Below are 15,179 nucleotides of genomic sequence, written 5' to 3' on the forward strand. Positions count from 1 at the left end.
AGTTGCTGGTGTTACCGCTGTGTACATGCTATTCAGATCTGCTAGTTTCTTTTGCAGTTACCAATGACCTCTCTCTCCCTCTCTCCTGCTCTCTCTGCTCGGTGTGTCAGATATTAAGTTTTTCCTCTGCCTCCTTTAGTAATAATGATACATGTGATGAAAGTAGATTATTTGCCATAATGGAGGCAAGGCTCAGTGTATTGGAAGTCCTCGTCTGCTTCCCTGCAGTTCCAGAGCAGCTGGGAAACCAGAGTAGCTCAGTAGACTGCCTGTAAAGTGTAGCCCTAAGGTCCTGGTTGGCCCCCATACACAGTCCGGCCATGAACCAGGTTTATACCCAGTCTGTTTGAAAAAAAGTCTCTAAATATAGCCATTTAGTTGTTAAATTGGTAACACTGCAGGCTGTAAACACCCTCCTTGCACCTTAAAACTCGTGACATGGCATTCAACTGACCAGTGGTGGAAATATGATCAGTCAATCAGACTTCAGATTTCAGATTATAGAGCTGGCCCCGCTGTTGTAATCCAGCCATAAAGAATCTGATAAACCACTTTACATCCTAAAATAAAATGTCTGTATTTCTATATAAAATCTATTACTATAACATATTCATATATATTGGCTTAGCTTAGCATGGGGTTATTTAGTTATTTGGAGTCACTGTAATTGATGGATGTAGTTCACCATGAACTGATCAGGAATCCTTATTCTGCTCCCAGGACAGGACCATGATGTAAGGTCTGTATGGTAGTGGGACATTTCATTGCGTTTTTTTATTTATTTATTTAGTTATTTCACCAGTAACTTGCGTGGAGGCAGTGAAAAATCTTGCAAACAAAGTCATTATTTATGGATGCCTGAGAGTTGTTCTGGTTGTAGCTGAGAGATATCCTGTCAAGTTTCCTATTGCAGTCAGAAGCTACAGACTTAAGCACTAAGCTTTAGAGTGGGTTATGTCTTATGTAGATATGACATGGCATGGTGTGCAATCTTAATGCGTGGGGGTGGAGGCACTTGTGTGTTTATGTGAGTACCTGCATGTGTGTATGCCGCTGTGATGAATGCTGACAGTCTGTGAGTTCATTAATCAGCCATGTACTGCGACTATCAGGATGTGAGTCTGGCACGGATCCAGCTTCTGCTGGAACAGATCCCATTTATGTGACCTGATGCCAATGATGGGTACCTGTATGTGTGTGAGCATCTATTTGTTTGTCCATACATGCCTTTATATTCTAGTAAAGACCCATTTCATCACAACCTGCCTGCTGACAGTCTCATCCTGTCAGTCCTGCTGCTGCTGGCTGTCACTGCCTCACATCCCTTTTTCACCGCCTCCTTGTATATGAGGTCACTCCAGGTCCCTTTGACATGCTGGCTGTCGGCCGACTTGCATGCACATTTCTCAGTGCAAGCTGCTCATGCTTATGCTCCCAACTGACACAAAAAGAAACCAGACAATATTCTTGATCCACATACTAACATTTTCCAGATCTCACAGTCTTCATTAGTGCATGAAGTTTGTTGAGTTGTCATGGGAGTGGTTCAGTTAGCAGTTGTCTATTTGTTGTGTTCATTCAGTCTCTTGTCCAGAGTCTTTCTCCAGAGTCAGTTTTACTGATGCAGTATTTCCTACAACTGTTGCAATGCTCATATGAGTTGTTTCTGAAATGGTCACTGGACAATTTAGGATGACACTGATACACAATAAAATTAGCTCCTCAGGTACGATGATTTCCCTCTCCTTTTCCAACATGATGACATTTTCAAAGTCTCCACATTGAATATAGTTGCACTATGAATAGTTGCACAATTCAATATGACATAAATCCTACATCCTAATAAACTGACCTATTTAACTAGATAATTATATGATGAGCTGTTAAAGAGCCTTAAGCTCTGCAGACACTGGGTTAATTGGTCAGTTGAAGTTCTGCTTAGATGCTGTAGCTATTGTTATTTCAACAGTATGACATTCAGACCATGTGTAAGATTACTAAGATTAGTTGGGTGTATAGTCACAGTGACTGAATGTTGGCAATAGATTCTTACTATCAGTAATTCCATAAATTGTGTTTATTATTATTCATTATAAGAATTATATATAGAATTATAGGACAGCCCTGACTGGATCTCCATGGATCAGGTTTTTCTGAGTTTGACTTGTACTGCTACCAAACACCCAAGCAAGCTAATCAAACATGGCAGACTTCAAACGCACATTTGAGCCACTTGGTGTATCTTGCATCAATATTGAAGGAGCTCTTAGAGCCTTTAGAGTTTTGAGTTTGTTTGCCACTACAGAATTTTCTGACTTCCTATCAGTGGAAAGGTGTTCAGCATTGGTTTTGCTATAACCTGCCTGTCTCCCAGCCAGCTGGGGGCTTTGATGTGCCTGCTGTTCTTTCCTCACTGCTCACTGTACTCCAGACGTCTTGGCAGCTTTCCAAAGGCGTCTTGTTGTGAACCCTCACTTCCCCCTCATGAAGCTTTGGTCATTCTCACTCATTACTACTCAACACCCGCCTCACTTTGCCGCCAGCTGGGATGCATCTCATTAGATACAGTTCATTTGCTGTACCTCATGTTCACGCTGCGTTTATCTATGCAGCTACCAGATACTGTGCTTGTTATTTCAACTGGGATGCTCAGTCAGAAGTCATTGTTAAAGTGGTAATTCTTCAAATCCCTCCTTTTTCTATTTTGCACTTAATTTCCCTAGCATAATCCATCCATTAGCTATAGTACCTACCTTGAGGGTCGTGGGAGGGCTGGAGCCAATCCCAACTGACACATGCCCTGTGACAGACATATTGGCAACTTATAGTTGCCAGCTACTAGTAACACACACAGCTCTATAAATCTGAAGAGTCCAAATGTATATTTCTGCCTTTCTATACATTGTGTTTTAGTCTTGACCTGGACCAAGTTTTTGCCATAACCATTTCATGACCCTTGTGAATCAAAATGGACTTCTGTTTAAAAAAAAAAAAAAATCCATGGATTCCAAGTAAATTGTTTAAATTATGAAAACATGTATGGGAACGTAACTGGAATGTAATGCTTGTCATACAGTTTGTGTGGGAAAGGGAAATTATTTTAACCCAGGGCATCAGCCATCAAATTATCATTTACTGGTTCAAATATCAGCCTACTTTCTCCATGTCCATGTCGGATGGTTACGCACCAGGTTTACATCCACTCCCAGGGCAAAAGCTAATGGTGTGAAAAGTCAGGGTGGTGGATGATAGAAGGTGCAAACCTGACCCAAGTCTGAGGGGTTAACTGGGTTTGGAAAAAAACTTGATATTTGAAATGATATTTGTATTTATGTCAGGTTCTATCACATCTGCTTTTTGATCATTTACAAGGTGCCCATACATGTGTAGTCAGGGTAGACAGGCAAGCTGTGACCATGGTAACAGCTGTGTGACAGGGTAACACAAACTCAGTGCTTCAGCTTATATGAACTGTGTCGGGCTCGGGTCAGATATGAACATGCTCACACGAGTGGATGTGCTTGTCACACATCTGACTTTCCTGCTGCACACCATAGTTTGCTTTCCATCACAGACCTACAGCTAATGCCTTATTGTCTTTTTATTTAAGGATTTTGGTACCTTTTCATAACCTTAATCATCAAAACATATTTTTTCTTTATTCCTTTACTTTTGCGTTAATATAATTAGCACATGATTTAGATGTACTGCTAACTCAAGGTACACACAGGTTTTAATAATTTCCCCATGGATGTATTTACCTGGAAAGCAGTAGCAGGTCAGAAACATAAATTTAAATTGTGTCTCTTGTGGAGAAGTGATGCACTAGAGAGAGAGACGGAGAGAGAGGGAGAAAGGGGGAGGGAGGCAGAGATAGAATATTAATTAAAAAAACATTTCCCTAAAGAGAGCACTGGCTCCATAATTAAAGCTTTTCAGTCTCAACATTTATCCCCTCTTATAATTATTTTAAACTACTAAGTGCATGGTTGAAGAGTTGTGTGCGTATGTGTGTGTGTGTGTGTGTGTGTGTGTAAACACACAGTTCAAATCCATTACTGCACAACACAACACAGGTCGCCCAGCAGGATGGTTTATCTCTGTCATCTCTGTTAGATGCCCAGATAACCCATCTACTTTTTTATATTTACACCAAAATGCTTCAGTCTTCTTAATCATAAAATGTGTTCATACTGTTTTTTGGGGGTGGAGTTCCAAGTTAAAGGGCCCATTGCTGCTCATTTCTGTCATACTGACTATAGTATATGAGATACCACAACTACGGACTTGAGACCTAAATCACTGGAAATGGCAGACTTTGTATTAACAAACTATCATGTCTTGATTAATTAAGATTGAGTTGAGTCTTTAATTCAATTTGTCATGATTGACACAGTTGACTACAAGTTTACTTGAAACTGTCTCAGTTGAATTGAGACTTGAATTGGACTTTTGACTTGGTTCGAACCGAAAACTGATACAAACTTGTGTCATGTAAGTCGAGATTTGACTCATTTTCTCAGTCGACTTGAGACTGGACTTGAACTTGTCTCAGAATTTACTTGAGCTGGGCCAAATGGCTCACAACTCTCTGATATATGAACAGGAAATCCAGTGAAATGGATGGGACAATTATTGAACCTTGAACCTTCTTCAAGTTAAGCAAGGTAGGATTCTTAATATCACATAGGATTTACAGCTGCAGAACACCATTGACTACATTACATTCCCTAAAGAGAAATGCTTCTACTGCTTAAAGTGAAATGTCATCATATCAGTTTAGCTGCTTGGAGCAATCAAACTCATGCAAGTAATGTATGGTGAAATCTAGGCTCACCCCTCATCTGATGGTAAAGTGAAGGTAATTAGTAACAGCACTGATTGTGGAGGTTTCACAGTCAGGCTTTTATAACAGCTCAGTTTGGTTGGCTTCCAGTTGGAAATCGCCTCCCACAGCTCATTTCAGTTCTGCTCAGTTCTGTCTCAGTGTCCCGTGAGGAGAGGAAGTATTAGGAAGTTTTAACATCTCATATCCTGTGATAAATGACGTCAGTTTCATTTCATGTTTTTTTTTTTTTAACATATCCAAAGTAGAAGGGAAAAAGACAGTTTCAGCTCATTTCAGCACAAATCGCCTCTAGTCAAGGTTTTCTCTGAACTCTGGTTAGAGCTAGGATTATCTGAGCTTCATCTTCTGCATAGACCACAGACACTATGAAGATGATGGAAGTCCATTATTTTCTGTATGCATGTGTGCATACACACACATACACAAACACAGAAGAACCCCCTCAGGATTCTTGTCAGTTACAGAGTGCGCACACGCCTACTGAAGCGTAGATGACCAATGAAATATTAATACAGAGCACGGTGTGCAGATAGAGAGAAGAGCAGAGGGGGAGGAGGAGGGAGAGGGAAGGAACAACAGAAAGAACAGAGTCAGAAGGATGGGAGAAAAGAAAAGATGAGATGATTACATGAAATTTTAAAGGCCCCTGTGTTGAGAGTAACTCAAACTGAGAAATTAAAAACACTCAACTTGTGTAATAGTACTGGGTGCCTTGCCTATTGTGTTTACTGTGCATGTACTTGTTCTAATGTGAGAAAAGCATAAATACAATAATCAAATAAAAAGGAAAAAAAACAATGGAATAAAAGTGATGTATATGACACAAATATGGGCTTTAGTGGAGCACAGTGGATCGGGGGACCACATCCAGCTGTGCAGACTTTGCATGTTCTTGTGCCTGTATGGTTTCCTCCAGCTTCCTCCCACAACTGACAACTCTAAATTTCCTGTAGGTGAGAATGTGAGCTTGAATAGTTGTTATTTGTCTAATATATTTCAGCCCTGTGATGTGACTGGTGACCTGTCAGGGTGTACCCAACCCACTGTCACCTGGCTCCAGCCCCTCCACAAACCTAAAAAGAAGATCAGCAGTATAGTTAATGAATGAATGAATGAATTACAGTTGGCACATTCATACTTGATAGAATTGTTCAAAGCCTTGGAAAAGAGTTTTTGCCAAGAGTTACATAAGAAGATCAATACAACTCTCATGTCTGTACGCTAAATATGAAACTATTGCCGGGAGATGGATGGTTTAGCTTTGCATAAACCCGGCTCTCTCCAGCGGTGAAGAGAATGAGTCTACCAGCATCTCTAAAGCTCACCAATTATCACCTGGTTTATTTAATCCATGCAAGAAACTAAGTGCTCTGCAAGTGTAAACATAATTTATAGGAAGCAGCAAACCAACACAATGTCACACAGACTCATATCTTATGCAGCACTATTAGAAAGTGAATTTACCATGTGATAGTCCATTGAACAAAACTGGGTGAGTCTTTTCTGCCCACCCATTCTCACAAAACACTCATTCCATTAGGAATAATTGAATTAGTGCCTCAAATCTTCGGAAGGAAATGCTGTGAGGTGTATTTACAGTACTTCAATCTACAATCTGAGCTTTGTGTTTGGCATTGAAATCAGACTAATTAAGCTAATGCTTTATTGTGGCTTTTAGGATTTTTCATTAGGGGCTCTGCACAGATACCAAGCCAAAACAGCCATCCCATTATTGGCAATCAGTTTCAGTGTGGTGTTTTAACACTGGGGTTAACTCACCAGAGAGGGTCATGCTAATTTCTTTCTTCATTATAGTAGACATGGATTGATCTTTAAGTGTACACATTCATTTGACTGTGATCAGATAGGTTAAACCAGTGGAAGGTTTTTCATGGGGTGACAAGAAATGGCACAGGTTTTTGTGTGGGTCCCCATATAATAATACAATCCTACCTTTATAGATAAACACAAGACCCACATATTTCTCCAATATTCATTCTGACATTATGTTGATACACATTACCCAGACTTTCAGTATTCATACAAAAACTGTACAGCTCTTACTGGCTCTACAATACCCCATCAGGTCATGTTTGACACAGTGTAAGATGACAGATATTATGCTGTTCATTAAAACATTTCATAAACATCTAAAAAAAAACTGTGTTTTTGCATGTTGGCTCTCAGTGCTGAGAACAGCTATATTCCTCATATGGTCATCTACCGTGGATGAGAGGAGGTGATGGTGAAGGTTGAGAGGCTGCATTCACATCCTGCACTTCTCACTGGAAAAACAATTGCAGTGTTGCACTGAGTCCTTACAAGGAGCCAAGAACTTGACAAACTCACTCAGGTTGGAGTCGGTCACTTTACCACTGGTTTGTTTCAAGTTGTCATCTCACTGATCACTGAGTCTACGACGGGAATTATAATATGCTTTTTGCTACAGAATCCTTGCTGTTAACAGGTGTTTGAATTTTGTTTCCCAGTGTAGATGTGTGAATTTTCATGTACTCTGCTCGATGTGTGTTTGGTTCATTTTGGTTTGACGATGATGAAATGTGTGACATGTTTCTATCACCGGACTCCTCGGCTCACTGAAGCTCTTCTCGCTGCAATATTCAGAGGTCTGTCTGAGGGTTTCCGTGAGCTCAGCTGCTTTGGTGAGGTCAATATAAAATCACTGGAGCATGTCAGATAAAAATTTGGCTTCATGGAACACCTTTCCAAACACTGCAAGGAGCCCTATAAAGTTTAAGTGAATTTGAATGCAGGGTCCTTCTGGCGACTATCAATAATAAATAGCAATTTGTCACTCTGCCAAGGTCCTGTTTTTGACATGCTTCAATACAAATCAATGTCCAGGTATTGTTTGCTGTCAGGTGAAGTTCAACCAATTTTTCTCAAGTTTAAGTTCACGGGGGAAAAAAACTCATGTTGCAGACAACAGAATGATGGCTGGATTAGGTTTTGTGCCCAGCAGTAAAAACCTCCCTGTCACCCATGCATCATTAGCAGGTCTGTTGCACCTGTGCCACATGTAAACTCCACCTCTGATTACTCGACACTACCACCTGTGATCAAGCTTACCATGGACTCTCCATCCATTTTCTATACCGTTTATCTCATCCATGCAAGGGGGCTGGAGCCAGTCGCAGCTGACATTGGATAGGTTGCCAGTCTATCACAGGGCTGACATATATAACACAACCACACACAAGACACAAGACAAACAACCACACACTCACATTCACACCTACGGGCGAGTCACTAATTAACCTAATGTGCATGTCTTTGGACTGTGGGAGGGGACCCACACAGACACAGGGAGAACATGCAAGCTCAACACCCAGAACCTTCTTGCTGTGAGGCGACAGTGCTAACCACACACACACAAACATAAGAAATGGCTCCTATAATCCTCTTGCCTCTACAGTCTCTTATTATGGCATTCTTCACAATTTTTCCAATCATACCATTCATATATTAATTTTACCTTTAGTTTGACACATGTGGTTCAATCTTATATTTATGTATCTCCCCCTCACGTTTTATATCACAGATAAAAACATTCTTATTTTAATGAGTGAAACTGTATGTTACAAGATTCACTAGAATTTAAGTAAACAGAGAGCAAAAACATACCATGAGATCCAGGTGGAACTGCAGCAGAATCATCTGGCTCCAGGTCCCTGTCCCTCTGTCCAATTCTCTTTTATTCTTGTCTTCATCCCTCACATTCATTTCATCATCTTCTTCTTCTGTAGTTCTCCTTTCCTCATTCCTTCCCCCACATCTGTTCCGTTGATGCTATTGCAGCTCTATCTGTTTACAGAGTTTGCAGGATACTTGAATGTTGGATTTTCTCCTCTTTTGTAATTAATTTCGGATTCATTTTTGACAGAAAATGCCTCTAAAACTCCACTGTCTCCACATACAGCTGCTAAAATGGTTAAAAAATACATTTATATTTTTTCATGTCTATGAGATGTTCAGGTTCAGCCTAGGCAAAGAAACTACAGTGGAAAATGTCAGTTTTGTGTAATGTTGGCTGTATGATGTCAAAAGGACTGTCGACAGGTCTTTTCTCTGTCTGTTTTTGCTGATAACCTGACAGTGGTAAATGTAGGCTATTGAATTAACTCTTTCCAGTTCCTATATCATGTACAAGCCTTAAACTTAATGTCCTAGCAGTGGGGTGGAGTCAGACTTTAGTCATACTTGATGAATTTAGACTGGACTTGACAAAATCACGAATGACTTGGGACGTCACTTGGACTTGAGCCTTTTGACCTGTAAATACTTGATACCTTACATCATACCACATTGCCAGTTGCATCCAACAAGCCCCACTTTGTAGTTTTTCTGTACTAACAGCTCCATTTCAGCTATTGTCCAGCGATGAACTGTTAAAACAGATGAGAGTTGCACTGTGTTGCATCTTGTCAAGATGACAAATTCTAAATTAGATAGCCCTGTGCTGCAATCCGCTACCATGACAGTACAGTAAGGTAACAGTTTAAAAAAAAGTTTAGAAAATAAAAGTACTAAATGCAGAAAAATGGAGCTCCCGTGCAGGCAGAGGAAGAACAAGCAAACTCCACCCAAAAAGGCCAGATGTTCTTCTGTTAAATAAAAAAATAAAAAGACAGAAAGGTGAAGCACTGTTTTCCTGTTTGTCAGAGGATTATTCCTAGTAAAAACCTTGCCAGAGAGCAAGCTTTTAGAACAGCAAATGTAAAAGCTTTCATTAATTGAATAAACAGCATGTGAAATCCCTGTTGCATTGCAACTGCAATGGTCTGTTGAATGTATGTATATATAAAAATGATGCAGTAAGAATTATTACATAAGTTGTTCATTGATTGCTAACTCTACAGCTCCCCACTTCACACAAACCAGCTGCAGCCATTTATTCTTACTCCTCATCATCAGTCTGCCCTCACCAGCACCTCAGAGCTGCTTGTCTCTGCCTCGCTACATGTCTTATTCTGTGTTGCTTCTCAACACTGGTCCTAAAGGTGTCTGATGACCTAGAGATTAAACTGTGAATAAGGTTCAATTTTTTTTTTTTTTTTTTGCAGCTTTGCTCACAGTCTGATGCTGAGTATTGAAAAATGTATGTGTATTAGGACAAAAAATAATATCTTCAGACATGTTTAGCTCACACCAGTTGAGTCAGTCTACTTCTTGTACAGTGCACTAACCCATTTGAATTCCATTATTGGACATTTGAAATAACACTATGCAAAGTCTCTACTCTTTACTGGTTTCACTCCTGTGTTGTGCAACATAACTGAGAATCAGAACTAGCCATGCTAGCAGCTCTGTGAGGCTCTACATTTGAGCTAAATGCTAACATCAGGATGCTATCATGGTCACATTGCTAACACACAAATCTTGATTGTTCACTATCTTAGTTTAGCATATTAGCATGGTAAACATTTGATAATTAGCACTGTTTACAAATTGTGACCGAGCCGTGAAGAAGGCTTGCTGTTTTCTTTAAAATACTTTACGCCGAACCAGTAAGGAAAACATCAAACCTCTTCTAATGGTACCAGTGACTATAAATAAATGGGCTGAGAAAAGAGTATTTCCCCAAGATTACAGTTTTTATTTTTACTACACACTGGCACACGTCAGGAAGCAGAGAGGGAGGGAGAGAACTGCACGTTCACCTAGTATATAAGTTGTCATGGTCAATTTACAACCGGAAGTGGGTGTGTCTACCCCTACACATTCCTGTGACACCTGTAATCTCATCCTGTCAGCTACAAAATATTACAATTCACCCTGAGGATAAGCTGAATTTGTGTACTGAATTTCATTGTAATCTACCCAATACTGTAGTTATTGGGATATTTTACTCAAAACCAAAAATATCAACCTTATGATGACAGTAAAGGATAAGTGAGGATCAACAAAGTCTGCAAGACTCACTCTCTGGGAGCTATGACTGTCTGTGTAAAATTTAATTAAAATCCATTTTATTGAGATTATGTGATCATTCATTTTAAATGATAGCCTATCATCACCCATGGTGGACTGACCAACAGACCAACATTGCCACCCCTGGAGCAATGGCCCTAATATGAATAGAAAGTGATGTGTTTTATAGTTCATCCACAGGAAAAGAAGTGGGGAATTAGTATTTTCAGTGTGGGACAACATTGTAGTCAACGGGAAATCCGAATTAAATGCCCATACTGGATACTCTCATTGATTGACAGGTAATCTTTTTAAAGGACAGGACAGAAAAAAATACAGTATCGATGACTTAAAGTGGAGGCATAATCATGTATCTGGATGTTGGATACTGATCAGTGGAAGGAACACAGATCATATCAGACATTAGGTTTCTAGCAGTGTTTGTCACATTTGCCTTTTTTTTGTAGCAACATCAGTGCACTGTGGTGAAATACCTGCTAAACCTTCAGCTGTAACAGTCTGCAATCAGATCAGCTAACAGAACACAATCAGTTTTAAAGAGATCTCATAATTACAAGAAAATGATCTGAAAGCATTTATAAGATATGTTATTATGGGATATGGCTCTCAGAATCCCAAAATTCTTATCATAACATATAGTTATTGCTCAATTTTTAAGGATTTAAAAAAAACAACTTGTAATTAAGCAAATCAATACAATACAATATCCTTATGTCATCTTAATTATAAGGTAACACAATACTTTGAAATTCTAACAATATAAATATACAGACATCATAATTGTATGACATAGTTATTTCTCATTTTATTTTTTCATAGGTGAATGCAATGTGCCTCCATATGTTTTCCTGTGGTACATATTTTTGATTAATTTTCTTTCTGGTCCCCTGCAGGTTCACGTGGGCACTTCACATCAGGAGCAAAGGGTTGTGGGATATCTCACGTGTACACACCTCCACGCCATAGAAGGTATAGTAACATGCTCTGAATTTGTCTGTCCAAACTCACTTTCCTACTGTCTCTCAAACACCCACATACACTCATGTAAATGCACATACACAGATGGATGTAATGCAATGGGATTTTCATGACATTGCCTTTCACTTTTTCAGGCTGTTTTGTACTAAGAGTGGAGAACATCTTTGCTCTATGAGTGTGTGTTTTTGTAATTGTCCCTCGCTATAGCAGCCAGATAGCGCCGACCATCTAGCTCCACACACAGCTCTGTATGTGTGTGTGTATGCATGTCCAGATCGCTAGATAAATGGGCGCATCAAAACCCTGCATGCCTCCTCCTGCTGTTCCTATGGCGACTAGCTCAAGCTGTTTAAGGCGTCACAGCCCTATTTAAAGCCTCTGGTCGATGCCTCCCTCATTTTTTACAGAAGACACGTCTCCCCCCTTCACCTGCTATTCTGAGCTCCTCCTACGCTTCTCACAGGCCTAAATATAGCAGTGCCAGGGCTGCCTCTAAAAATACATCAAAGATAAAGCTCTGGGCGGGGATGTGGGGGTTGTGCCTATGCTTTTTAAAATACACAACCTAATTGATGTAAAAAGTAACATAAAGTGCAATTCCATTCAATTTTTCACATTTTGTTATGTTACAGCAGTATGCTAAAACATCATCACAGGCTTTTCTACAGGTCTCACAGCAGATAATGCATATCAGGGAAAAAACATGAGGAGGAGGGAGCTGCCCGCAGAGCTCAGAGACAGGATTGTGTCGAGGCTCAGGTCTAGGGAAAATTCTGCTGTATTGAGGGTTCCTTAGAGCACATTGGCACAACCAGGACTCTTTGGCCACCTGGCTAAATGTATCAAAAGGAGACAGGCCTTGGTAAGACAGAAGACCATGAACATGATGGTGACTCCAGCTGTGTGGAGATGGGAGGCACTTCCAGAAGGACAGGTGCACTCCACTGATCTGGGTTTTTGTGGCAGAGTGGTCAGACTGAAGCCTCTCCTCAGTGAATGTTTGAAAAAAAGCACCTAAAGGATTCTTACACTGTGAGAAACAATACAAAACAGTCTGGAGAAAATTAGACATGATGCTTAGAATTGGTTGTCCTTCTGGAAATTCCCATAATACATATATATACTGTCGGCTGTATACATATATATTTCTTTTTTACGGATCTGTGCCAGTGACATCCAGGGCCGGAGGCATTATGTTTTGAGGTTGTCCATCCATCCCATTCTCATGACCGCAACATTTCAGTATCGCCTTAAGGAAACTTCTTCAAATTTGGAACTAACATTCATTTTGACTCAAAGATGAACTGAGTAGTGGTAGTGGTCAAAGGACAAGGTCACTGTGACCTCACAAAACATATTTTTGGCCACACAACATGTCTATCAGGAAAAATGAATTGATGACTTTTTTATATCCAGATCGACAAATAGTCAACTTTGCTGTGACATCATAATGTTCTACAAAAACACTTAAGTTATTTTTCAGTGCTGTAAGTCTAGCAAGGGAGATTGTGACCATATTTCCTGCAACTTGGCTTGTTGGAGGAGGTATACAACCTCAAGGCAGTAATTCTAGTTTCTTTTAATTCTAGTTTTAAGTTTGAGGGAGATTTTGCTTTGATCTGTGCCCAAGCCCAAAAGACGGCATATGAGCATGAGTTGGATGATTGTGTTGGTAGATTAGGACTATACTTTTTGAACTGTGAGTTTTGTTCCCATTGTTTTGAATGGATAGACATTGTTAAGTCAACTGTGGAGTTTCTTCTTGTTAGTGATGTTGAACAGTTGTGGTCATCGTGGTGGAAGAGCTATTAGATGATTAATGTTGGTTTTGGTTTGAATAGAGTTTTTAATCTGGAGATAAGTTTCTCCCCAATGCTACCCTTCTGAATCAAATGTTAGAATGAGATCAGAGTATTGTTATGGAACACAAGACTAACAGTACAGGGACAACAGTGTGTTTAGCTCATCCGCAAAATCACCTAGTTGTCCTGGTGGATAGTAGATGACAACCACAGAGACTTTCACCGGCAAAGTCACCATAAAAGCATGGTACTCAAATGAGGAGTACTTGTTTGGAGCAGCTGAGCCCCACTTGTTGGAAATGAGGAGACCACTCCCGCTTCCTTGGCCGGACAGCCGAAAGGTATGGGAAAATGTGTAGTTATTAGAAATTGCAGCTGGGGTAGCAGTGTTTTCAGGTTTGATCCAGGTCTCGGTGAGCACAAGAAGCTCAAGGGATAGCTGATTAGCATAGCCAGAAATGAAATCTGTTTTGTTGACTGCAGACTGGCAGTTCCACAGGCCAACAGAAAAGGAGACACATGTATGAGAAGTTTGTTGAAGTGGTCAGAGATTAGCCAGATTCCTTTGCCATCTTACCTAATGATGCTTTTTACGTAAACCGGAGACCACAGGAATGTGGGTGAGACACATAGATGGGGTGCTAAGTAGTAGAGACCTCAAAGAGTGTAAGACAGATCAGCTTGTGGCCTTGCTTGGTGGACTTGTGCAGGTAGACTTGCTAGACTTTACCCAAGGACGTCTTCACACGAGGGCTGACGCTTCCGCTGATGCTTCAGCAACAGTTTGTTACTCAAATAGTATGATGTTGATTGAACACAGCTGTTTACACATCAGGTTTGACTGAAAGCATCTGGGTACCTGAGTACGCCCTCTGAATTAGCAGCACAAAAGGATTGGTTGGGGGCATGAGCTTGTTCACACACTCCCCTGCTGCCCGAAACTCACAAAAACCAGCAAAAACAACTTCCATGAATGACGCACAGTTAATGTATTTTCCAAATATGAGCAAAGACACATTACACAGGAATATCTGTGAATTAAGAAAGTAAGAAGTAGATCTTACATTACAACTGCAGCCTCCACACACCCTGTGAACTTGTCATGAATGAAAGTCTGAAATAAGGATTTTTTTTTACATAATGTTTGTTCTGTGTCTGTCCAAGCTGCGAGACCTCCTTGGGCACTAGTAGCTAGTTTGATTTGAGATACCCTGATTTTCAAGTAAAATTCATAGATGATGGAGTCCAGGGATCCAAATCCATTGTTGAAGGTTGCCCTCTACTGTTTTGAGAAGTGGGTTGACCTTCAGATTGACCAGCTCTGACAGCCATGGGGAAATATTAGCTCCTAGATACATAATACAGTTAGGCCCAGAAATATTTGGACAGTGGCACAATCTTCATGATTTGGGCTCAGCATGCCACCACATTGGATTTGAAATGAAACAACTACAACGGAATTGAAGTGCAGACTTTAAGGTTTGATTAAAGGGGTTGAACAAAAATATATGATTAAACATGTAGGAATTGTAGCTATTTTTATACAAACACTCCTCATTTCAGGGGCTCAGAAGTACTTGGACAAATAAACATAACCC

The 15,179-nt window shown here is 40.2% G+C and overlaps 1 protein-coding gene across 1 annotated transcript in view; it reads left to right on the forward strand.

Moving 5' to 3' along the window:
• The window catches only part of smpd3 (sphingomyelin phosphodiesterase 3), a 75,040-nt gene that overhangs the window by 45,252 nt on the left and 14,609 nt on the right, over positions 1-15,179 (forward strand). Inside the window, exon 5 of the mRNA XM_071489300.1 lies at positions 11,695-11,770. Within this exon, the coding sequence (XP_071345401.1) occupies positions 11,695-11,770 (76 nt within the window). The remainder of the gene's footprint in view (positions 1-11,694; positions 11,771-15,179) is intronic.

This window comes from Trachinotus anak, unplaced genomic scaffold (assembly GCF_046630095.1).
Source record: "Trachinotus anak isolate AG129_WGS33_773 ecotype Australia unplaced genomic scaffold, CSIRO_AGI_Tana_v1 ptg000002l, whole genome shotgun sequence".
NCBI lineage: Eukaryota > Metazoa > Chordata > Actinopteri > Carangiformes > Carangidae > Trachinotus > Trachinotus anak.